At 40.3% G+C, this 26,030-nt stretch overlaps 1 protein-coding gene across 3 annotated transcripts; it reads right to left on the bottom strand.

Moving 5' to 3' along the window:
- Positions 1–2,238: 2,238 nt before the first annotated feature.
- On the bottom strand, positions 2,239–25,631 carry DDX59 (DEAD-box helicase 59). Of its 3 annotated transcripts, none has more exons than XM_040462341.1 (8): positions 25,382–25,631; positions 23,336–24,153; positions 22,004–22,171; positions 17,646–17,735; positions 10,269–10,445; positions 9,199–9,351; positions 8,579–8,707; positions 2,239–3,032 (listed from the first exon to the last, which is right to left on the bottom strand). In XM_040462341.1, exons 2-8 carry the CDS (start codon positions 24,140–24,142, stop codon positions 2,769–2,771), a joined length of 1,788 nt encoding a protein of 595 aa, XP_040318275.1. In that variant the 5' UTR covers positions 24,143–24,153; positions 25,382–25,631; the 3' UTR covers positions 2,239–2,768. The 3 variants fall into 3 exon arrangements, with proteins under 3 accessions (XP_040318275.1, XP_040318273.1, XP_040318274.1); XM_040462339.1 differs by having other exon boundaries at positions 10,269–10,520; XM_040462340.1 differs by lacking the exon at positions 25,382–25,631 and adding an exon at positions 24,986–25,197 and having other exon boundaries at positions 10,269–10,520.
- Positions 25,632–26,030: the final 399 nt, after the last annotated feature.

Here is a 26,030-nt window from a genome sequence, read left to right on the forward strand (position 1 = left end):
TTAATTATCATTTGTTGGTTTTCATACCTTGGCCCTCCAGCCTCCAGGGTCACTGTAAGTGTGCCTTGGAGACAACAAAAGGGTCCTATCTGTCTGGAGTCAGTTTACTTTTGGCTGCCAGGAAAGTCACCTTGAATGACACATCACTTCTCAGACCATGCCTCCCTACATTTGTAGAGCAAACTTTGTGTTGATTGTGGTGAGCAGAAAATATAACAAGGCAGTAAGAGGTGTATATAAATTCCATAGAAGGATGCAAGCTGAGTAACATTCAGCCTGCACACACACACACACACACACACACACACAAAGTTTTATCAGAAAATACGAGTTCATGGGTCCAACTTAGATTTAACTTTTTACTTAATCAGTGTGAGTCATAGTTTAAATATCTGGCAGTGTTCTTTGCGAAGATGTGATGAAGCCAAAAAAAAAAAAAAACACAAAAACACAAAAACAACACTTTGGCTTTTTTTTTTAATCTGATTAAATCCTCATGATGAGCCTGCGAGTTAGGTACTCTTTCCCCCACCACTGTCTCATTCACCTGCTGCCTTGAAGGAAGTGAGAATTTCAAAGAGGGTGGTCTATTGCCCAATGCGATAAAACAGTTCAAAGTGAGAGCAGGCAGAACATAAGAAGGCAACTGAAGGACGCATGAATAGAAGTGGGAACGGAAGCCAGTCAACGAGCCAATGAGGCTGACCAGTGGGGTTACATTATAGCCCAACACTATTTATTTTTGTTTAAGTATAGTCTTCTAGGGGTGCTTGGCTGGCTCAAGTGGTACAGCATGTGACTCTTGATGTTGGGGTTGTGAGTTCAATCCCATCAAATGTAGAGATTACTTAAAAGATGTGAGCTGGGGCACCTGGGTGGCGCAGTTGGTTAAGCGTCCGACTTCAGCCAGGTCACGATCTCGCGGTCCGTGAGTTCGAGCCCCGCGTCGGGCTCTGGGCTGATGGCTCAGAGCCTGGAGCCTGTTTCTGATTCTGTGTCTCCCTCTCTCTCTGCCCCTCCCCCGTTCATGCTCTGTCTCTCTCTGTCCCAAAAAAATAAATAAACGTTAAAAAAAAAAATTAAAAAAAAAAAAAAAGATGTTAGTGCCCACTGGTGATGGTTTAAAAAGTTGAAGATTTAAATACATACAGTCTTCTAAAAATACTGATTTGCAAAGCTCTCATCTCTCTATACTGCTTTTATTTATACACAAGTTTGAGACTACTGAAAAAGTGCCCTTTCTCTATTGTTATCAACACTTTTAAGGCCCTTTTATATGTTGAGCATGGTGGTGATGCTTGAATTTCAGCCTCCCAATGCACCGGCTACAGCACCATGGGACCTTAATGGTTGCCTCATCCTTGAAATCAGACATACTTACCACTCAACAGTTAGCAAACGTAGAATCAGGATAGAGAAAGCCAGAGTCTTGAGGGTCACATTCTTTGGGGAACCTCTGACCTCGTACTTTCCTTTGGGTGGGGACATTAAGAAACTACCTACTGAGGGACTCTAGTTAGTTCCATAAATCTCTGCCACGCCCCTTTGGGGAGGATGTTTAGGATATAAAGCTTAAGTGTCAATATTTATGTAACATACTGTCTAAATCCTTCAAGTAAACTGAAACTAACAGTTTTTAAAGAAATGAAAGTACTGATGTATCAAAGCAAAACACCTATCCTTTGTTCCATTATTTAATATTATCAATTGAATTAGCAAACTGACATTGACATAAAACTGTAAGTGTAATTCAGCATTAACATAACTTGACATTATTTTGATAAGCAGCCCATAATAAGTATAACACTGTGGAATGTTATATGTTAAGCCAAATTGTGAAAAGAGCCTAAATGTCCATCAACTGATGAATGGATAAAGATGTGGTTTATATATATAATGGAATACTACTTGGCAATGAGAAAGAATGAAATCCGGCCATTTGCAGCAACGTGGATGGAACTGGAGGGTATTATGCTAAGTGAAATAAGTCAGTCAGAGAAAGACAGGTATCATGTTTTCACTCATATGTGGATCTTGAAGACCATGGGGGGAAGGGAAGGGGAAAAATAGTTACAAACAGAGAGGGAGGGAGGCAAACCATAAGAGACTCTTAAATACAGAGAACAAACTGAGGGTGGATGGGGTGCAGGGGAAAGGGGAAAGCGGGTGATGGGCATTGAGGAGGGCACTTGTTGGGATGAGCACTGGGTGTTGTATGTAAGCCAATTTGACAGTAAGTTATATTAAAAAAAAAATGTTTACCAAGCTGAAAGGAAAACAACTGAGAATAAAACATATTTCACACTGATCTTTTAAAGAAGCACCAATCATTTCTTCCAGTTTCATCATTTACTTTCTTCCTAACATTCATTTATTCAACAATGACCCAAGTGCCAATGTGCCTGCAACGCACTGGGGACACTAAACAAAACTATCACCATTCTGAGTCTGACTGCTCGCTGTGCAGGTGTCCAGCTCTGACAGCAGCTGCAAGAGTACTGGGGGGAAAAAAAAGGCTTTGTCTAGACAGAAAAAATTTTATTTTATTTAGCAATTCATTTTCCGATTTTTTCTTAATTTATGAGAGCTAAAGGGAAATAAATATAATACTGTGGTATAAATCTGATATTCAATTTAAAAAAATTTAAATTATGTTAAATTTTTTTTGCTTCATGTACATGTCCCATTGATTCGAACCATACAGTAATAAGATACAGAAATTTCATGGACAACATACACAATAAAAAATTGTTCAGTGGTATAACAAGTCATTTTTGAGAATTACTTTTATCATGTTTTCTAATAATGTCCATAAGATTAGCACCTGTAACCAGATCATTCTGTGTCTGTTTATCTTTCTGTTGTTCCTTTCTTTTCTGGTCGTGAAGGTAAGGGGAGTTTAGTAACTGTGGGGGAAGAATGGATCCTGTGGGTTTTACTCTTTTTGCAATATCCCAGAAGAGTCTTTTTGAATTGTTATTGATGAAAGTAATCGCTGTTCCATTTTGGCCTAATCTCCCCACTCTTCCAACCTGAAATGAAATGCAAAGGACATTTTCAAAATGTTCATATAAAACCTTAATGTCTCTTGCAAGAAAATTAAGATTAGTATTTAAAGAGGCTTTACTAAGATTAACGTTCATCATTCCCATAGCACTTTTTGTATTGTACATCTCAATGTATTTTGTGAAATCAATTTAGGTAGACTGCCACCAGCATCTTTTTAATGAAATAGCTCAAACAGAAAATACGAAAGTGATCACATATAATACCAGTAAGGATTGTTTGTGAACCCTGTGTTTCAGTTCCGGTATCTTGTGAGGGGGTGGCCAATGACATGAAGATGTTTCTTACTGTGGATAGGGGTAAGGTAAAAACTTTCTGAAAGCTACTGCTTTTAGAGCAAGAAGACTCTTTAGAGTACTTCAGTGCCTTGAAATGTAAGATTTAAGTGAACTCATTTTTGCATAAAGTTCTCATTTTGATAAAATTAAATGAACACAAATTGTGATGGAAATACATGATAAGGAACAAAATTTACTTGTCTCCAAATATACTGAGAAACTCTTCAGAAGAAGGGGGTAAATACACAGTCATGGTCAATTTCTGCTCCTTAACTGAAATGTAGAACAAAGTCTATATTCAGAGTATTTAAATGATTAGATCGTTGCTGCCAATATATAGGACATTTTTAACGTTGTAAAAACAAAACAAAACATGGCCATCTATGGAATGAGACTGGGCACAAGAGAAGAAATGTTGCTTTATTTATGTTACTGAATTTTTCCAATAAAACTAAAAACTAATATAAAATATAGCTGCACTCACGTACTGGAAGAGAAGATTTGCGAATCATGTATCTGATAAGGATCTTCTAGAATATATAAATACCTTTTACAACTCAATAATAAAAGGACAACCCAATTAAAAAATAGGCAAAGAATTTAAAGATATTTCTCCAAAGAAGATACACAAAGGGCCAGTAAGTACATGAAATGATATTCATTAGTCATTAGGGAAATGCAAATCAAAAGCACAAGGAGATATCACTTTATACCCATTAGCATGGTTATACTTAAAAACATAAATAACATAGGTGTTGATAAAGATGTGGAGAAACTGGAACCCTCATATATTGCTGGTGAGAATGTAAAATCATGAGGCCACATTGGAAAAGAGTCTAGCAGTTCCTCAACATGTTACACACAAATTTACTATATGACCCAGCAATTCCATTCCTAGGTGTGTCCCCAACAGAAATGAAAATGAACATATGTTGGCAAGGATGTACAGAAAGAGTAATACTAGTACACTGTTGGTTGGAATGCAAATTGGTGTAGCCTCTGTGGGAAGCAGCATGGAGTTTCCTCAAAACATTGAAAATAGAATTACCATATGATCTAGTAATTCCACTACTGGGTATTTACCCAAAGAGCAGGAAAATACTAATTCAAAAAGATAATATGGACTCCAATGCTTATTGCAGCACTATTTAAATTTTTTTTAACATCTATTTATTTTTGAAAGAGACAGAGCATGAGTGGGGGAGGGGCAGAGAGAGAGAGGGAGACACAGAATCTGATGCAGGTTTCAGGTTCTCTGCTGTCAGCACAGAGCCCAATGCGGGGCTCAAACCCACAAACCTTGAGATCATGACCTGAGCTGAAGTCAGACGCTTAACTGACTGAGCCCCCCAGGCGCCCCTGCAGCATTATTTACAATAGCCAAATTATGGAAGTAGTCCAGATGTTCATCCATACATGAATGGGTAAAGAAGATGTGGTGTGTGTGTGTGTGTGTGTGATGGAATATTATTCAGTCATAAAAAAGACTGAAATCTTGTCATTTGCAACAACATGGACCTAGAGAGTATAATGCTAAATGAAATAAGTCAGAGAAAGACAAATACCATGTGAGTTCACTCATATGTGTAATTTAAGAAACAAAACAAATGAACAAAGAAGAAATGAGATAAACCAAAAAACAAACTTTTAACCATAGAGAACAAACTGATGGTTACCAGAGCGGGGAAGGGAAAGGGTAAAATAAATGAAGGGAATTAAGAGTACACTTATCATGATGAGCACTGACTAAAGTACAGAATTGTTGAATTACTATATTGTATACCTGAAACTAATATAACACTGTATGTTAACTAGACTGGTATTAAAATAAAAGAAATGAAAGCCTACATCCACATAAAAACTTGTACATGGGGCGCCTGGGTGGTTTAGTCGGTTAAGTGTCCGACTTCAGCTCAGGTCATGATCTCATGGCTTGTGAGTTCAAGCCCCACATCAGGCTCTGTGCTGACAGCTCAGAGCCTGGAGCCTGCTTCAGATTCTGTCTCCATCTCTCCCTCTCTGCCCCTCCCGTGCTCGTGCACTGTCTCTCTCTCAAATATAAATAAACATTAAAAAATTAAAAAAAAAAACTTGTACATGGATACACACAGCATTGTTCATAGCAAACAGAAAGTAGAAACATGCTAAATGTCTAGCAACTAATGAACAAAGAAAGGCAGTATATCTTTGGAATATAGTGTAGCAATAAAAAATGTACAGATTCATGCTACAACTTGAGTGAAACTTGAAAACACTGTGATAAGTGAAAAAAGGCAGAGAAGAGTACATACCTATGATTCCATTTATAGGAAATGTCTAGAAGAGATACATCTATAAAGACAGGCATAGAGTAGTGGTTGCTTAAGGTGTGTGTGTGTGTGTGTCTTTGTGTGTGTCTTTGTGTGTGTGTGTGTGTGTGTGTGTGTGAGAGAGAGAGAGAGAGAGAGAGATAAGGAATGGGGAATGACTGCTGAAGGGACAGGTATGGGGTTTCTTTTTAGGATAAAAATATTCTAAAATTGACTGTAGTAATGGCTGCACAACAATATGAATATGCTAAAAACCAGTAAATTGACTTTCAAGTGGTGAGTTGTATAGCATGGGAGTTCTATCAATTGAGACATATTTATTCTGAGATATTTTATACTGTAACATAAGCTGTTCAAGAACATAACTGCAATACTCTCTAGACTCTAAAAGCTGACTCAACAAATTCCAAATTATTTGCCCAGAAGTCCCTGCCCCCTAAGTTAAAAGCAAACACTTGGGAATACCTACTATAATTTAAAATACACATATCCTTAAACAACACTAATAAAAATAGAGTAAAATAAAATAAAATACACATTCCTTTGACCTAGCAAGTCTCCTCCAAGTCTATTTTATAAATATACTGCATGAGAGAAACAACTGTATAGATGGATGTTCACTGCAGCATTATTTAACAACAGAATATTGGAAATATTTGATTATCCATCAAATTGTAAAGGATTTATTGAATTATGGTAATCCATACAATACACTACCATGTAGCAATGAAAATAGATCAAGCCCAATTGAAAGCAAGTAAAAACATTTGAAGAGTTTAGAACAGTGCCTGGTCATATAGTAAGCACTCCATACATATCAATATTTTTTAAATGGTACCTATTATGTGTGCTAATAAGGAAAGATGCCTAAGATATATTTAATAAAGAAAGCAAGGCATAGAACAGTTGGAGTAATGTGGTCCCATTTACGTAATAAGCGTAACATGGTACGCATATACATGTGTACTTGTGCATAAACATGCATTTTATAATTTCTGCACCATTAACTGTTGTAACCACTCAAAAATAGGAGGGTTACCTTACAGAGACTTATTTTTCACTTTATATCTTTTGTTATTTGTATTATTTCTTATTGTGTATATGTACCGTTCAATTACTGAAGCAAACAAACAAAACATACCCAGATATAAGAAATAGAAAAGCAGAAGGATATGGGGCCATTCTGAGTAGAGGTTAGAAACTCTACATACTCAACACCCCCTGAGGCCATTGCTCAGGGTACACTGTGAATGTGAACGATAACTCATGAATAACTGAGAGCAATAGGGTTGACTTTGGGATAGCAAGAAAAAGTTACATAATTGTAATCAGCATGCTCTATTTAAGAAGCAGAGAAGCTTCTTAAGTATTTTAGTATTTTTAGAAAATTACTAAAAATTCAAAAGAAAATAAATTTCATTTATTTGAACAATCAACTCCTGTGTAATACTCAATTCCCTGATGCACAGGTAAATGAGGTGGGACCAAAGGGAGAGAAAGAGAGAGAGAGGCACTGCTATATTACTAAGTCTAAGTAAAAATAAAAGTAACAATGCATTAAAGGCACTAAAAGCGCTTCAGTGGGTGATCCAAGTAAATGTGGCATTCAGAGGGAATTCTAAGAACATTACAGAAAGGCTTTACTTGAAAAGTCTGTAAGTGATGCCGGAGAAGGAAGACAGGTAGCAGTCAGTGAGATAACACGACGCTAAGAGAAAGCTCTATTTCTGCTAGAAAGAAGAGCCTGCTGTTATCTTTGGCAGTAAAATAAACAAAACTTTAATAGGCGAAAGACTAGAACAAATAAGGATATGAAGAAGAGATGAAGACAAGATTCCTAAAAAAACAAATACTTTAACGGATCAATTTTATTTCGGCCAGATAGACCAATTTAAAACAAAGCCTTTTCTTCCCCCTGATTATAAACGCTATTTAATATGCTCGCTAAGTAAGAAATAGAAAGGAAATTAAAAACAAAAACAAAAACCACTACTTAAAATTTTATTAAACTGATATTTTAGGTTATTTCCAATTGTTTAGAAAAAAAATTTTTTAATGTTTATTTTTGAGAGAGAGACAGAGTGTGAGCGGCATAGGGCCAGAGAGAGAGGGAGACACAGAAGCTGAAGCAGACTCCAGGCTCAGACCTGCCAGCACAGGGCCCAAGGCAGGGCTCAAACTCAAGAATCATGAGATCATGACCTGAGCCGAAGTCGGAAGCTTAACTGACTGAGCCACCCAGGCACCCCTCCAATTATTTTTTTTTTTAATTTTTTTTTTTAACGTTTATTTATTTTTGGGACAGAGAGAGACAGAGCATGAACGGGGGGAAGGGCAGAGAGAGAGGGAGACACAGAATCGGAAACAGGCTCCAGGCTCTGAGCCATCAGCCCAGAGCCCGACGCGGGGCTCGAACTCACGGACCACGAGATCGTGACCTGAGCTGAAGTCGGACGCTTAACCGACTGCGCCACCCAGGCGCCCCTCCAATTATTCTTTTAATCCATTTTAGGCACACATAGAGTTTTTAAAAACAAAATTTAGCTTATATACATGTATGTTTTAAAAGGAAGAACTATATAAAGTTTATAAAATCTTTTTAGGTCTATGATAAAACTTATTTTTTCTTTTTTAGAATACTGTCTCACTTTTTTTCATTTATTTTATTTTAGAGGGAGAGAGCAAGCAAGCAGGGGAATGGGGCAGAAGGGGGGGGAGAGAGAGAGAGAAAGAGAGAGAGAGAATCTTAAGTCCTGACCCAGGGCTTGATCCCACAACCCTGGGATCATGACCTGAGCCAAAATCAAGAGTCAGATGCTCAACCAAGCCACTCAGGCACCCCAAAACTTTTTATTTTTTAGTTACCACTCTATTGACAATGCCTTGCCCAAGAGAACTCAGGGAGGAAACATAAAATCTCTTTACCTGATGCACGTACTCATCCATACTTGAAGGCATATCGAAATTGACAACCAGCCTGACACTGATCAAGTCCAGGCCTCGTCCCAGGACTCCGGTGCTCACCACAACTTCATAGTCTCCTTCAAGTAATCCCTTCCCCGAAAAGCAACAAACTTCATTATTCAGAATTTATCTCATGTGGTTTTATCTAATTCAGATACCTTTTCTTCTTTTAATACTTTCTTCAACATTGTTGTTGCAGTATCTTTTCAGTAAGTAAAGGTCTTAGAATACCTGAGAAATCTGTGTGGTTTAAATTCTTCCCAACCACCCCCCGCCCAACCCCATCAAATGTTTTCTCTTCATGTACTCAAGCAAACCCTTTCCAAGGGTGAACTACTGCTCTGCCCCCGTCTAAACTGACCTGATTTCAGAAATGGTAGATTCTGAATTAGTAATCTATTTAGCAGATAACCCTGTAGGGAACAGGCTTATTGCTCCCAAAACACAGAAGCCTGAGCAAGAGGAACAATTAGCTGACAGTCACTGCTTGCCTGAAGTTCTTGCAGTCATTAAAAAAAGGTCGCTTTAAAAACCAGCTGGTAATAGGGGGTCCCTTGAAAACAGAATGCTGAGTGCCAAACCTTCAAAATGTTTTTCCTTTCTGTTTGTGACTTCTCCGAATGTATAGACACACTTTTTAGACCAGTGATTTTCTGCACTGCCTCGCTCAGCAGATCTGCTCCCAGCTTGCAGTCCACAAATACTAACACTGGAGGCTTGAAGAGTTTCCTATCCTGAAAAACAAAAAACATATGTTTAAAATTATTCATACAACATAATTTACAATGGGAAGTTTTTCTGAAAGCATTAGTATAAGCTAGTTATCAACAGGCTTATAGAGGAAAAATGAGTGTTAAAACGAATGTTTTTTAAATATGCACAAACAGAAGCACAACAGTCTACTGCTTGTTCATATTTCTCCAATACTTCATTAATATTGCAAAAATAATTTTAAAATTTTGAGTTCAATTTAAAATTTTAAATACTGTTCATAAGTAAATACAAACATATTTAACTTAATACCTTATTTTTAAGTAACTGTGCTACACATATCACCCACTTAACAAATTTCTGCTTAAACAAGTTACTGCTAAAAGATTCTATTTCCCAAGGACAGAATGATCAAGAAAGAACTTGTCTTTAACCTGATACATAAAACTACTAAAAATTTTTCAAACAAAAAATATTACTTAAGAATAGTCTTGATATTTAAACATCTTTCTATAATAGGGGGAAAAGGGGCGCCTGGGTGGTGCAGTCGGTTAAGCGTCCGACTTCAGCCAGGTCACGATCTCGCGGTCCGTGAGTTCGAGCCCCGCGTCGGGCTCTGGGCTGATGGCTCAGAGCCTGGAGCCTGTTTCCGATTCTGTGTCTCCCTCTCTCTCTGCCCCTCCCCCGTTCATGCTCTGTCTCTCTCTGTCCCAAAAAAATAAATAAACGTTATAATAGGGGGAAAAAAGGGGCAATTCTGCATCCATACAGTAAGCTTATGCAAATAAATATTTATCTGATCCCACAGAATTGAGGTAAAGCAATTTAGTTATTAAGTATCTATACTAAATTCCCCAAAGGCTGCATCTAAAAATCACAATCTTAAGGACTGTGAAAAATGCAAACACAATCTACAAAACAGGGTTGCGCAACTACTCACATTTAAGATTTCAAACAATTTTTTCTTTTTGGCTGGTTCTTCTACCCACAAAATAATCTGGCGCACACTGGAACAAGGCAGGTTCTTTTCCCCAGTGATAATTCTCACAGGATTATGCAGAAGCTGGCTTCCTAGTTGTTCTATGCTAGCTGGAATTGTAGCTGAAACCAAAATGGTCTGACAATCATTAGGAACGTTTTCCAAAATGTCAAGCACTTGCTGTTGAAAGCCCATCTTTAACATGGTATCAGCCTAAAATAAAATCATTTTAAAGTTAGTCCTACTGGACATTAAAACCCTGGGCCACCCAAGGGAAAAACTGAAATGATTATGAACATGAAAAATTAAAAACTTTTACACAGAAGAATATACCACAATGTCAAAAGGTAAAGGATAAATTGGGAAAATACATATTTATATAAAATTATATATTGGGTAATTACAGGTTTTCAATGATATACAAAGGTTTTTATGGCATTAACAGTGGCAAAAAAAATGTATATATCCTAAATATCCACCAATAGGGAATTTAGTAAATAAATTATGGTAGATCCACATAATACAACCCTCTGCTATCATTAATTATGACTGGAAAGCCTTTTATTAAGTGATAATGAATCACTGCTAGCAGGAAAAAAGCAAAGTACAGAACACTATGTATACTAACATGATACCAGTTGTGTATACACTCAAGAAACTCAATTGTTGACTCTGGGGAGAAGGCTTGCAGGCTGTAGAAGGGGGTGCAATTTAATTCTTCATTTTATAGCTTCTTGCAAAGTTGTTTTTTTTTTTTAACCATGGATGCATATTTATAATAAAATATTAAATAAGTAAAAACATTTACTGTTGGGGGCTTCCACTTCGGTATATACTCCTGTGTTGCTGGTCTTTAAAAACAATTTATGTATTACTAAGCAAACAGAAGGAAAAAAATTAAGTTAAAGCTGCTTCAAAATAATAAAGATTAAGGCTATCTTGATTTTTAAATACAATCTAGCTATCTATAATTTTGAAAAATAAGTTATTTAACTATTTAAAAAAAAATTTTTTTTTCCAACGTTTATTTATTTTTGGGACAGAGAGAGACAGAGCATGAACGGAGGAGGAGCAGAGAGAGAGGGAGACACAGAATCGGAAACAGGCTCCAGGCTCTGAGCCATCAGCCCAGAGCCTGATGCGGGGCTCGAACTCACGGACCGCGAGATCGTGACCTGGCTGAAGTCGGACGCTTAACCGACTGCGCCACCCAGGCACCCCTATTTAACTACTTTAGAGTATTTAGACTAAGGCATTGTATTTTTAAGCGTCCACTAACATACTATTAAAGTATGAACACACATTTTTTTTTTAATTTTTTTTTTCAACGTTTATATATTTTTCGAACAGAGAGAGACAGAGCATGAATGGGGGAGGGGCAGAGAGAGAGGGAGACACAGAATCAGAAACAGGCTCCAGGCTCTGAGCCATCAGCCCAGAGCCTGACACGGGGCTCGAACTCACGGACCGCGAGATCGTGACCTGGCTGAAGTCGGATGCTTAACCGACTGCGCCACCCAGGCGCCCCTGAACACACATTTTAATATTCACTCTGTGACATTTAAAAATCTAAAATAATCATGATGGTCTGGATTTGAACCTGACTCTACCTATGACCTTAAATTAACCAAGGTAATGAATGGCTGTAAGCTTCAGTTTTTCCTTTTACAAATGGGAATGATAATAGCAGCTACCCCATAAGGCTGCTATGAGCATTATGAGGATATATTATGAGTATAAAATATATAAAACACTTGGGACCACGTTCACAGCATGGTAAGTCTCAATGTTTCAATTTACTATGAGACACAGAGCACGCGCACACCCATGCTATGTCTTGCAAATATCCCCTGCTTTTCTTCAATAATCCCACTAAGCCCCCCTCATCTCAGGAGATGGCCTTGCTTCTCCTGGTTCAGAAAATAGAGAGGCCATCAGAAATAAATTCACTCAGTTTCTCTTCTCATCCAAGCTTCCCTGCATCTAATCTGTTTACACTAACACACCCCCAAATCCAGCTACTTCTTTCCAGCTCACATTTGTGAGACTCCTCCTCATCCTGTCACCCCCACACCAGAAGCCATCTACCTCAAGCATCCAGAATCTTCTAGAACATCAATCAGATCTGTTACTCCTCTGCTTAAACCCTCCAGTAATTTCCCATCACATGTAGAATAAAATCCAATTGTTAAGCACAGTCTTCCAGTTTTCATCCTCATCCACTTCTCTGACTTCATCGCCTACCATTCCCCCATCTCACGTCCCACGACCCTGCCACACCAGCCTTCTTTCTATCCCCAACTACCCCATGATCACTACCACATCAGCTCCTGAACACTAGCTGAAGACTGATGGAAGCAGTCTTTCCTCCAGATGGATTTTTGTGTGGCTGGCTCCTTTTTGTTCAGATTTCAGCATCAAAGTCACTCAGAGAGCCCTCCTCCCATACCAAATTGAGAAAACCCCTGTTGTCTCTGTCACACTACCTGTGCACATACATCTGTCAGAGCTTATCTCACTTTCCATCGTATCCTCAAAACCAAGGACAGTGTCTAGCATGTAAAAAGCCCCAAAAATGCACCTGATAAACAAACAAGCATTCATCAAGTCTAAGCACCGAAAAAGCACTGTCAGGCAGTTCACTAGTCAGTGTGTCCCAAATCTCCCTAAAGAATCACCCAGAATGAGTTTTTAAATATTCCTGGACTCCAACTCAGACCTACTGAGTCAGCATATCCAAATAAGAGGTCTGGTCTTTTATTACATTCGCTGAGTACACTGGGTAATTCTTACCATTAGGGAAACCTGGGCAAACACTGTGCTTGATTACTGGGATAAAGCAAGGAACATAAAAGAAATTATAAAGTCTACATATAGGTCAACAGAGCAGAGAGGAAAGAAGGCCTGAAGTCTATCTAGGGGACTGACAGAAGGTTTCAGAGCCAGGGACACATAAAGGAAGAGCAGGTGGATGGGGTGGGAGAGAATTCTAGACCAAAGAATAGGTAGGAAGACAGAGCAGATTTTCTAATTCCAAAAGAATTATCTTAGTTTCCATGCCTTTTCCTTTATCTTCATCATCCTCTTAGAACAGAGACCTCTCTTGGGGCACCTGGGTGGTTCAGTCGGTTAAGCATCCGACTTCAGCCAGGTCACGATCTCGCGGTCCGTGAGTTCGAGCCCTGCGTTGGGCTCTGGGCTGACGGCTCAGAGCCTGGAGCCTGCTTCCAATTCTGTGTCTCCCTCTCTCTCTGCCCCTCCCCCATTCATGATCTGTCTCTCTCTGTCTCAAAAATAAGTAAACGTTAAAAAAAAATTAAAACTCAAAAAAAAATTTGTTAAAAAGAACAGAGACCTCTCTTTTCAGGGATATTACTTGTTCTCACTTCCTTCCTGGTCTCTCAAACTACACCATGTTTACAGACTCATCTTCAAACTCCACAAGCAGACACTTGGCCCCAGTCCTTGTCCCTCTCCAACCTTCCTCCCTTAGAGAAACCAGTGTGTCTCATGGATGCTAATGCACATTTCTCATATCCACACAGCATTTCATCCATCATTCACAAGAAATTCGACATTTCTAAAACCAAACTCAAATATTATTGCCAAGCTCCAACTCTTACCCACTTGCCCTTTACTTAAAATTAGAGGCACAACCAGCATTTATAGAGTCACATCAACCACCTTATTCTCCATCCTCTCTCATATTCAGTCATCAGAAGATTCATGAATGATTTACAGTGGTTCTCAGATGTCCTCATGACTCCCACTGCCTCCGCCCTGTCCCTGACCCTACTCACCTCCTGTCTGGGTTGCTAGCCACTCTGTCCCACAGATTCTTTCTTCTTTAATTTCTCTTGCACGGAGCAGCAGAATAACCTTGCTCAACCACCACTTTCCACTTGTGACACCCCAACTCAATAATTTTGAAAGCCTCATTGTTTCCCACATCAAATCCAAGATCTTCCTCCTCCCTTTCAAGGCCCTCTATAATTTGACCCCACCCTAACTACCCAACTTTACTTCCTATTATTTCTCAGGAAGAATGCTTCAAGCTGGTTGGTCTCTCAGTGCATGTACTTGGCCTTTCTGCCTCTGCCTATGTTAGCTTCTTCACCTGGAATACTGGATACATTCTCTAGTTTTCTAAATCCTTTTCCATCTGTGGACGACCAGGTCAAATCCCATTACCTCGGAGAGGCCATTTTTTACAGTGCCAATTCACACAATCTCTTATTTCTTTCTCTTGACCTTAATTGCACTGAAAAATTAGCATATCATACATAGTCCTGTTTTTTTACTAACAGCTTATATCAGGCGTCAGCAAACTAAGGCTCTTGGGACAAACTCAGACCTCTGTGTGTTTCTGTAAACAGTTTTATGCGAACACAGTCATACCCATTTATTTACCTACTGTCTATGGTTGTACTGAACAGTTTCAACAGAGACCAAGTGGCCCCTGAAGCCTTAAATATTTACTATCTGGTCCTTTACAGCACGAGTTTGCCATTCCCTGGCCTACATTACACACTTTAGTACTTTGTATTTCAGTATATATGATAATGCTCTTGCTTAATTTCAAGTGTATATGTCTTTTTCTCCAATAAGGTTTCAGTACTTTGTAGGCCTGAATAGTATTTAAAATTTCTTTGTGATTCCATCCAAACTCATCTAGAGCTGCTCAATCTACATACAGGTCAGAGAGGAAAGAAGACCTAAAGTCTATCTGGGGGACTGATGGAAGGTTTCAGAGCCAAGGACTCTGAATAGCACTTCTATGCTGACTTCAGTTTCAGTACATGACCAATTATGTTGTTTACCAGCTCATTTCCTTAAATGCTGAGGAGCTGGGACAGAGGCTGCACATAACAAGCACTCAGTATAGGTTTGCTGAATGAATACTCCTTTTGTATTCTGAGCACAGCACTGAGGTGTCCTGTGAAATCCTATTAATTGGCAAAGATGGAAATGTCGTGAAGAGAAGCAAACAGGAATGGAAATTAACTTTAAAATCAATGTGATGATCTGTTTCTCAGGCTCATAAGATGGCAAGAACTTAAGAACATGGGCTTATCAACAATGGGAAACCCATTCATACTTGCAGGGTGGCAGTAAGTCTGATGATAATCCAATGCAATAAATCAGTTGAACCAAAAGGCACACCAGGAAAATGCTGACCTAGCAGCACCTTTTAAAGGACTGAGTAACAGTTCACAATAGCCAAGGTATGGAAACAACCTAAGTGTCCATTGGCAGATGAATGGATAAAGAAAATCTGGTGTATGTATACACAATGGACTATTATTCAGACTTAAACTTCTTACATTTTTAGTAACATGGATGGACCTGGAGGGCATTAAAGTAAGCTAGACAGAAAAAGACAAATACTGTATGATAGTACTTATATGTGCAATTTAAAAAAGTTCAGCATGGGGCGCCTGGGTGGCTCAGTCGGTTAAGCAGCCGACTTCGGCCCAGGTCATGATCTTGCGGTCCGTGAGTTCGAGCCCCCCATCGGGCTCTGTGCTGACAGCTCAGAGCCTGGAGCCTGTTTCAGATTATCTCCCTCTCTCTGACCCTCCCCCGTTCATGCTTTGTCTCTGTCTCAAAAATAAACAAACATTAAAAAAAATAAATAAGGGGCGCCTGGGTGGCGCAGTCGGTTAAGCGTCCGACTTCAGCCAGGTCACGATCTCGCGGTCCGTGAGTTCGAGCCCCGCGTTGGGCTCTGGCTGATGGCTCGGAGCCTGGAGCCTGTTTCCGATTCTGTGTCTCCCTCTCTCTCTGCCCCTCCCCTGTTCATGCTCTGTCTCTCTCTGTCCCAAAAATAAATAAAAACGTTGAAAAAAAATTTTTAAAAAATAAATAAATAAATAAATAAATAAATAAAAAAGTTCAACATAAGAAAATAAAAGTCAAATTCATAGAAAGTAGTAGAAAAATGATTGCCAGGGGCTAGAGAGTGGGTGAAACAGGAAGAGGTTTAGGATAAAAGGGTAAGAACTTTTGGTTATAAAACAGGTAAGGTCTGACATGCACAATGTTGTTACCATAGTTGGTTAACGCTATACTGTATAACTGAAATTTGCTAAGGGAGTAGAACTTAAATATTCTCACTGGGGAAAAAAAGGTAAATATATAAGGGAAAAAAACAGAAAAAAATAATAAAGGACTGAATAACATTATTTTACATTTTTACAGGACTTTTCAGTCTATGAGACATTTTCACAATGTCTGGAAGATTAAATGACTTGCCCAGCATCCCATAGTAGGTAGAATAAAGGCTCAAATCCCAGTCTTGCGGTCTCATCCAGGTGTTCTTTCCACACCCCCTGGCACCCTACTGCTACTTACTGGGCCCCACAGAAGGCAGGCCAGGTTGCCATCACTGGTCAGCACCTGGACCCCACATCTGTGACCCCTGCTGGGCCTCTGCTCTGTTACTGCTGTTGGGACGTGTGTGAAGGCAGAAGTGCAATGCCCCGCAGGCAGAACCGGCACATGTCCAGCCTGGGCTGACACATGGTTTTGTGTCCTCATGCTTGTTCACATGGTGGAATATCAGCAGATACTAACATATTTATTTTATCTTGTAAGCAAACCAAAAATATAAAAATGCTTATCTGCTCTATGTACCACTGAAAATCACAACCACAAATGCCTATGACCACGTAGAGAAAAAATACAAAAGGTCATCCAATTAAGCATTCTCAGCTACTTCCAAAATCCCTGTTAATAGTTATTTGCCACTGATCCATTTATTTTTGTAGACAAATGATAGCCAGTGTCAAGTGTTTAAAAAACTTATCACTGAGAATACAGTAGCTGTTGGATTTGTGTTTTCTGTCAATTAGGAAAAGACAGCTAATTTTATTTATTAATGTGGTTTAATTTCAGTGCACTATACCTTAGGGTAGTTGCAATGCTACACAGGAACTAGATTAAGAATGACCACTGCAATTAGGGGCTCCTGGGTGGCTCAGTCGGTTAAGCGTCTGACTTCGGCTCAGGTCACGATCTCGCGGTTTGTTGAGCTAGAGCCCCATGTGGGGCTCTGTGCTGACAGCTGAGAGCCTAGAGCCTGCTTTGGATTCTGTGTCTCCCTCTCTCTCTGCCCCTCCCTCACTTGAGTGTGCATACGCTCTCTCTCTCTCTCTCAAAAAAAATGTTTTAGTTAAAAAAAAAAAAGAATGACCACTGCAATTTAAAAAAAATCCCTAATTTTTTTTTCCTTTGGGGAGAAAATGCCTGAACACACAGTGAGATTATATAACTATAATGTATTTTTCATAAACTATATAAAATTATGTAACTAATGTTCTAAGTAACACTACTTACTTCATCTACTACTACAATTTTTATACCACGGAGTTCTACAGAGCTCTGTTTTATTATATCCAGAAGTCGCCCAGGAGTTGCAATGATAACCTGAATAAATGAGAAAAAGATAATAAATTAGATAATATTCCTTCCTTCCTTTATTCATTCTTTCTATGTATACTTACTGGGTGGCTAATATGTGCCAGTCACTGAGGTTAGGTACTCAGAATCAATGATGATTAAGTGAGATGTAGTCTCTGCTCTCATGAAACTTGTAACACAAAGGAAGGATCAGATAAATACTCATGAGGTCAGTATGGTATGCAATAAACGGAGGCATCTGTCCAGTCCCCGCTAACATATAAGCTAAACCCTAACACAGAAGTAGTGAGAGCTAGCAAGGAGAGGACCAGGTGGAAGGAAAACATCCAGGAACCTTCTGTGGCTGGAAGGCCACAGAGGCTTCCGCAAGGTAAAAAAGGGGAAGAAAGACTTGGATGAAGCTTGAAAGTAGGCAGAGACCAGACCAGGAAGGGCTCTGCAGGCAGGCTGACCGCTATTTGGCTCCGTAAACAAGTGCAAATCCCTAAACCCCTTTGGGCCTGCTATTTCGTTTTAAATTAAAAGGTTGGGCACAATGATTTCTAAAGTTGCTCAAGGCTCTTAACAGTTTTATAATAGTTGAAGGAGTAGTTAAAAGTAGGCGCTGTTTAGTCAAACTTCAGTAGGAGTCTTAGCTATAGCACTTAATAAATGGCGTGAGCCTCTGTTCTCACATTCATAAAATGGAAATGATAATTATTATAAAGATTGAATGAGACGGTGCCTGGCGAAAAGTTGAGTTACAAATGATCTAATAAATTCAATTGTATTCCACTTTTCAAGGACACAGCAACACAACGGCAAGCTCACAGAGAATGATAAATTTCAGGGTTGTAAGGATCTGTATCCATAGAGCTATAGAGCTCTGCTTGGTTTCTTCAGAAATACTGTAAGCATTTAAATCCATTTCAATTATTTTGAACTGAGTTCATCCCTTCTATTCCTCTTCCACTTTCCCGCATTCTGCCGGTTTGGAAGTTAGAAACTTTTTTTTTCCCATTCTTCTAGCGCTTCCCTTGAATTTTAACAAATATTTGTAATTTAATAAAATCTAAAATTAATGGACATATGTACCTTTTTCTTGATCAAGGGCAATTGATTTACACCAATCACAACCTTTCTGCACTTATATGCTACATTTGGCCAGTATTTTCCTTCTTTTATTTTTTTAAACCCACAAATTGTTCACGACTACTTTTTATTTGGTCAATATTTGTTTACACTTATCCATATGCTTAGTATTGTCTTTGCTCGCCATTCTTTCTTTGATCCTAAACCTTCCTTTCCAGAATCAGATTCTTTGTATGTGGAATATCTTAGTTTAATGATCCTTTAGATACTCTATTGGTAATAAACTCTCTCAGCTTTGTTCATCTGAAAAGGTGGCTATTTTGCCCTGGCTTTTGAAAGATCACTTTGTTGGACAGATTTTTTTCTTGAAATGTTTATTTATTTTTAGGAGACACAGAGAGAAGGAGAGAGAACGAGCAGGGGAGGGGCAGAGAGAGAGGGAGACCAAGGATCAGAAGCAGGCTCTGTGCTGACAGCAGAGAGCCTGATGCAGGGCTGAAACCCCTGAACAGTGAGATCATGACCTGAACCAAAGTCAGATGCTTAACCAACTGAGCCACCCAGGTGCCCCTTGACAGACACATTTTCTCAGAGGGCATCTGTGAAAGACATGGCCCAGCATAGGGAGTGGGAGAGATAGGAGGGTGAGAAGGGGCCTTCATAGAAAGGTGGCCCTGCACAGGGTGTTGGTGGTCTCAGGGGGTGAAGAGGGCACAGGGTGGAGCCTAGTAAGAAGGCATCACTCTGTGGCAGTGGACAGAGATGAGGACGGGCAAGGGGTTACATAGAGGAGGATTGGTCAAGTAAACAAATATATAAAAGATAATGGGTAGCAAGTTTCTCACTGCCAGGGTTACAAACACGGAGACAGAAAACCCCAAAACAAATTTTGTTGTGTCTAATTAGAGTTGGAAGTATCGACATGATAAATGGTCTCCGATAAATACAGATGCAGAATACCCAATTATGGAGTAATTCTCTCCCTCTATTCACTAAGAGGTCCTAGAAGCAATGATAACTCAATAGCAAAAGCCAACAGCAATGAGCCCAACCTAGAGCCCAGGTCTTGGTTTCTAAATACTATCCTGTAGCAAAAGGAATCATGGCAACTTGGAGAAAAGCATGATTCCAGGGCTGAGGCAAGGAAAGAACAATGGAAGCATGAACATCTTCTTCAGACAGAAAGAAATAAAGTGCTCAAAGAATGATGGGGATATAATAAAAGGACACAGAAGCCAACTTGATGGTGATTCCACTGCTCAAATTGGGGACTACTGGAGAATCAAAACAAATAATGGTAATAACAGATTATAATCCTTTATTTTTTAATTCATTTTTTTTTTATTTTAGAGAGAGAGAAAGAGCAGAGGAGAGGGGTAGAGGGAGAGACAGAAGCTTTTTTTTTTTAATGTTCATCTATTTTTGAGAAAGAGAGAGAGAGAGCAAGCACACATGCACAGTGGGGGAGGGGCAGAGAGAGAGGAAGACAGAGGATCCGAAGTGAGGTGGGCTCTGTGCTGACAGCAGTGAGCCCGATGTGGGGCTCAAACTCAAAAACTGTGAGATCATGACCTGAGCCGAAATCAAGAGTTGGATGCTCAACCGACTAAGCCACCCAGGTGCCCCCAGATTATAATCCTTTAAATGAAATAGGAAATCATGAGTCTATGCTGATATAAGTATATATATATATATATATGTATATATTATATGTATATACTTATATATTATGTAAGTATATATATGTATGTATTATATGTATACATATATATAAAGAATAAGCTTGAAATGTGGTAAAGCACAAGAAATTTACAGTATGAAAATACTCCTCAAAATACAAAGGGAAAAATAAAACTTTACAGTTACTTTACAGGTAATATCACCAGTAAAAGGACAAACTGACATTATGTATCATCTACAAGGATGTAATGAAAAAAACAAAGCATCTCTTCTATGATATTCCTTTCAAACATGCGTAACTTGAATCTAATCAATTGAGGGGCCTTCTTCAAACTAAGCAGTTTATAATCCTTTAAAAAAAGCAAAGACTGAACAACTCTTCCAAACTGAAGGAGATGAAAGAGACATGACAACTAAATGCAAAATATGATTCTGAACTGGATTCTTGTGCTATTAGGAAAAAAAAAGGTGATGGGGCAATTAGTAAAACATGAATGGGGTCTGAAGAGTAGATGGCAGCAACATTAATTCCTGATGCATTCCAGTGTATCCATGTTAATTTCCTGATTCTATAACTGTATTGTGGTTACATGGGATAACCTCCTTCTCTGTAGGAATCACACTCTAGGGGCACCTGGCTGGCTCAATCAGTAAAGCATCCTACTCTTGATCTCAGGGTTGTGAAAGCCCCATGTTGGGCACAGAGCCTACTTAAAAAACGAAAAAGGAAATCACACTTTATAGTAGCTATGGATCCTTAGATAAATCCCATCTTTCTGAGATTCAACTTCTCAACGATAGAAGATGGGATATGCCAACCCACCTTCAAGAGCAAATGTGAAAACTGAATAGGATAATGCAGGTGAAAACATCCAACAGGATTTGGCATATGACAGACACTCAATAAATTGTGTCCCTTTCTGATAGAAACAAACTTAAGGGGCACCTGGGCAGCTCAGTCGGTTAAACGTCTTGATTTTAGCTCAGGTCAAGATCTCCTGGTTCACGGGTTCAAGCCCCACATCTGACTCTAAACTCATAGTGTGGAGCCTGCTTGGGATTCTCTCCCCACCCCCCCCCCGCCCCTCCCCTGCTCCCTCTCTCTCTTTCAAAAATAAATAAATAAACATTAAAAACAGTAAAAGATTTATTAAAAAAAAAAACTTAAAAAAAATTAAGGCTTGCTTGGCAAGAATTTAAAGGCTAACCTAAGGGCACCTGGGTGGCTCAGACAGTTAAGTGTCCAACTCTTGGTTTCAGCTCAAGTCATGATCTCACAGTTCATGAGGTCCAGCCCTGCACTGGGCTCTTCACTGGCAGCACAGAGCCTGCTTGGGATTCTCTCTCTCCCTCTCTCTCTCTTGCCAGCCACCCCCTCAAAATAAATAAAGTTAAAAAAAAGGTTTAACCTAAATCACATTCCTTAAGGGCAAAAAAATAAATAAATAAATAAACAGAACAACAACTAGCTCCCATATTGCTCACAATGCTTTTCAAAGGCATTTTACCAAATTGGTGCTCACCTTAACATGTTGTCGCAAACGATAAAGCTGTGGAGGTAAGGGTAAGCCCCCTACCAGAAGCACAGTTTTCATGCGTGGCAGACCACTCATCAATTCTTTAGCTTGGCTCTCTATCTGAATGGCTAATTCTCTTGTTGGCGTAAGAATGAGTGCAGATGGAGTTTTGCTCTGCAAAGATGGGAAAAACAAGTCTAAAAGCACTGGCAATTAATTCCTGCAGATGTGGACTAAATCTTCAAAGTGATTCTAGGAACGTTCCCGTCAGCCCAACTGGATATGAACCCTCCTGCCTTCTGTTCACCGCAGATGTTCTCTCCAAAAACCGTTGTAAATTGAACCCATTTTCTATCGCTTCTCAGCCTTTTGGCTAAGATTAAGTGTAAATTGAACCCATTTCTTATAAAACACAGACATACAATGAAAAATCAAAACTGGGGCCAGGGAGGAGCACCCACAATAACCAAGGTGGGAAAACTGAAAGTTTGCTCCCAGTCAAATGGACTCTGCAATCTCCAGCCATGCTCCTCTGAAGAGAAAACCATGAAGATCTGGTTAAAGCTTGGCATCCCACCCTTGGCTCTCCTATGGATTCACTTACTGTTACAAATGTCCTGCACTATAGCTCTGTTTTGGACATCCAGTGAGTTTTACCTATATTTTAAACATGAGGTGCTTTCTTTTATTTTTTCCTCACATTATCTTCTACAATTCTTAGTTTTCCAAATTTTCCTCCTTTACCTCTCCTCTCTTTGCCTACATTTTCCACTGGTTTCCCTTCCTGCCCTACTCCAGACCCCACAAATTCAATAGTACTTGGTAAACATTGTGGTTAAAGTAATTATGTGTGTGTGGGGGGTGCTTTATACACTAGAAACTCACAAGTAAAGTAAGGCAGCATTATTTTAAGATGAACCACGAATCACATTCAAGGGTAGCTTTTGAACTCTATGATAGCGTTCTAACTTTGGTATAAATCAGTTTTTTCAAAACACAAAATCCAAGGAGGCTAAATGGACACAAAAACTGCAGGTCACCCAGTCAGCAGCATTTCTTTCCCCAGAGCAAAAGTCTACTTCTTGAATAGAAAATCTGTTGAAGATATTTTGTAAGGAAGGCAATTTTTAAGACCTTCAAGGAAAAGATCTTTGGTCCAATCTAATAAAAGGAAAATTCCCGAAAATTATGTTCTTCATACAAACTACCATCAGAAGCAAAACCACTAAGAGCACTAACGACTAAGATTATAGTTCAGTTTGCAGCTTTAATGTAATTAAGGCTGAAACTTGGTATATACCTGACTTGCTTCTGAGAGTAACACATGTGAACTCTTACCTCACATAAAGCTCGAGTGATAACAGGAAGAAGAAAAGCGGCTGTTTTTCCTGAGCCAGTATCCGCACTGGCCAGAATGTCTCTTCCCAGGAGTCCTACAGGAATCATCTGCATTTGGATGGGGGTTGGAACTTCATAGCCCGATTTCTTCAAGTTGAGATTTAAGGCCTCAGGGAAACCACAGTGCTCGAAGTCAATAATAGGTCTGGTGACATCTTGCCCTTGAACTACAATTCCTAGCTGCCGTTTAAGATTTTCAATCTGGTCTTCCTGAAGGTTCAAAATAAAGGGGTGCTCTTTATAGACATAAAAAGCATTAAGTGGAGCCTCGGGCTCAGAATCAGCTTTCTGAGGACTGCTGAGTTTTAATCTCTCTTCCTTTTCCTTTACTTGCAGAAGATGTTTGGCTTTACACTCCAAACTACACACATCTTCATCTGTCTTATCGCAGATATACTCTCCATAACGACCACAAACAACACAGACAGGTTCTCCAGGTTCTGCCCAGCGCTGTGTTTTGGAAAATGACTTTACAGGCTCTTCAGAAAGATCGCTATCCTTTGCGTCCTGCTCAGGTCCAACCAAACAAACCTCAGCCAACTGGCCAGCTGTGCTAGGGAAAGGGCATGGTTCTGTGCTGGGCCTGTCTGACGTCGTGGCTTCTTTTGTAACTAAAGCATCAGTTGAATCATCTCTGCCTTCATCCTGCTGAAGGTCTTCTGCATCTGATTTAATTTTCTTAGCTGCACAACTTTTGCTGTCACCATTAGCATTCCTCTTGATTTTTAGAGATCTTGGAACAAACATCCTCTGATATTCTGTTGAGGAAATTATATAATGAGATTTATTTAACCCTCAATGAAGAATAAAATTCACATATAAAGTATGGTTATCTTGCAGTCAGCCTAGTGTCCCTGGGCTTTGCCTGAAAGGAATAGAGGAAGGCATCACGACACTACTTAGAGCAAGCTTTTCTGCCATTCATCAATTTCCTCTGGTGAAAACAAACAGCCCTTTTCCTTACACATGGGAGTGGTGAAACTTTGCACACTGCTTAGCACAGCCTTGTGCATACTGCCTGCTTCTGTTTACTGGCTACTTGCACTTTGAAATACCAAATATTACAGAAATTCTGGAGTAAATCCTTTTATTACGTTTTCACAAAACAGGAGAAACATTTCACAGCTGGAATCTCGAAAATCAAAACCACAAGGCATAGAGAAAAAATGCTATTTTGATGTAATAAGTAACCCGTATGTATTGCTATGTTCCACAGTGCTTAGCGCTTCAAGACCTGTTAACCTGATCTTCACAAGCTTGGAAAGTAGGTTAGCACCACCGCCCCTCCCCCCCGGACATATATAGATATTTATTATGCTGTATTATGTATTCTATTATAATTTTTCACATGAGGAAACTTGGCCAGCTAGAGATTAAGTGGCTTGTCCAAGCTCACACCATTCTCAAGTGTTAGAACCCAGGCATTCTGGCTCCAGAGTGCAAGCTCTCAACCACTGCCATGCCTATCTCCACCAAAAATGTTTTTGCAAAATGACTGTGGGCTGTGAAACAAGGCTTTTAACCTAATTTTGAGCCTATTAGATATACTAAAACACCTTTCTCAAAAAAAAAATTCTTAGGATAAGTTACCAGATTCAATTTTTCCAGAAAAATTCCAACAAAAATGCAACTGAAGGTCTAGAATTACTATCCCAAGTCTCCGAGAATGTCAAGGAGGTGGGAGAGGGACGGCTCTGTGTCGGCAGGGAAGAGCTTGGAACTCAAGGTCCTCAAATGGCGAAACGGAACCGGCTCAGGCAGGGCGCGGGGAGCGGCGCGGCCTCCCAGTCGCCGGATCCCTCCCGGGGCGCGCTCCCAGACCCTCCCCTCGGGCGTTGCCCCTCACCCCCGCACCCAAAGGCGCACGCACGTCACGGCGCTGCTAGGAGACGGGGAGGGCGGGGCGCCGGATTCCGGCCGGAGGCCCGGGACCCCGCGACTGCAAGGGTGGGAGGGGGACTGTGTACGGGATGGGGGGGATCCTACCGCCGCGGCCTAGCGCCCCGCGTCCCAGAGGAAAGGGAGCACGACTGGAAAGAGGCCCGAGCGGCCGGGGCCCGCAGCACGCTCACTCGCGCAGGCCTGCTGCGCGTCCGCTCCCGCTCGGGGCCGCCTTCCCCCTCCAGGCGCTGGGCCCAGTTTCCTGCCGACAAGCCTGGACCCGCTCGGCCACACCACGGTTAGGAAAGGCCGTGCGGAGCGCAGAATCCACTTCTCCGGGTTTTGGAAGGAGGCCGCGGCGCGCCTTAGGGCGACGGGGAAGGCGGGGCTACCGCGGGAGGCGGAGCTTGGCTAGTAGCTGACGGGGGCGGGAGGAACGAGGGAGGGGCGGGGACTGGGAAGTTCCGCGCCTTTCCTTGCCCTTCCCGGTTCCCTGCTGCTGGTAAACTTCGGAGCGTGGCTGGAGCTGGCCAAGTTCTGCAGGGCGGGGCGGGTTTGGGGATCCTCTTGGAAGAATTTACGTAATCGAGTGGGCCAGGACTGGTGAAAAACAGTTAGACCGCCCGGAAAGACTGAAGGGTGGCGCGGGGGCCTGGTACACTTAGAAAGTGGGAAGTCTGAGTGTAAAAGGGAGGGGCAGAGGCCCCAGAGGCCTGAAAACCCGTTCTGCTTTTAGCTGGCAAAATAACTCTAA

The sequence above is a fragment of the Herpailurus yagouaroundi genome, unplaced genomic scaffold (genome assembly GCF_014898765.1).
Source record: "Herpailurus yagouaroundi ecotype Mexico unplaced genomic scaffold, PumYag 308, whole genome shotgun sequence".
Taxonomy (NCBI): Eukaryota; Metazoa; Chordata; class Mammalia; order Carnivora; family Felidae; genus Herpailurus; species Herpailurus yagouaroundi.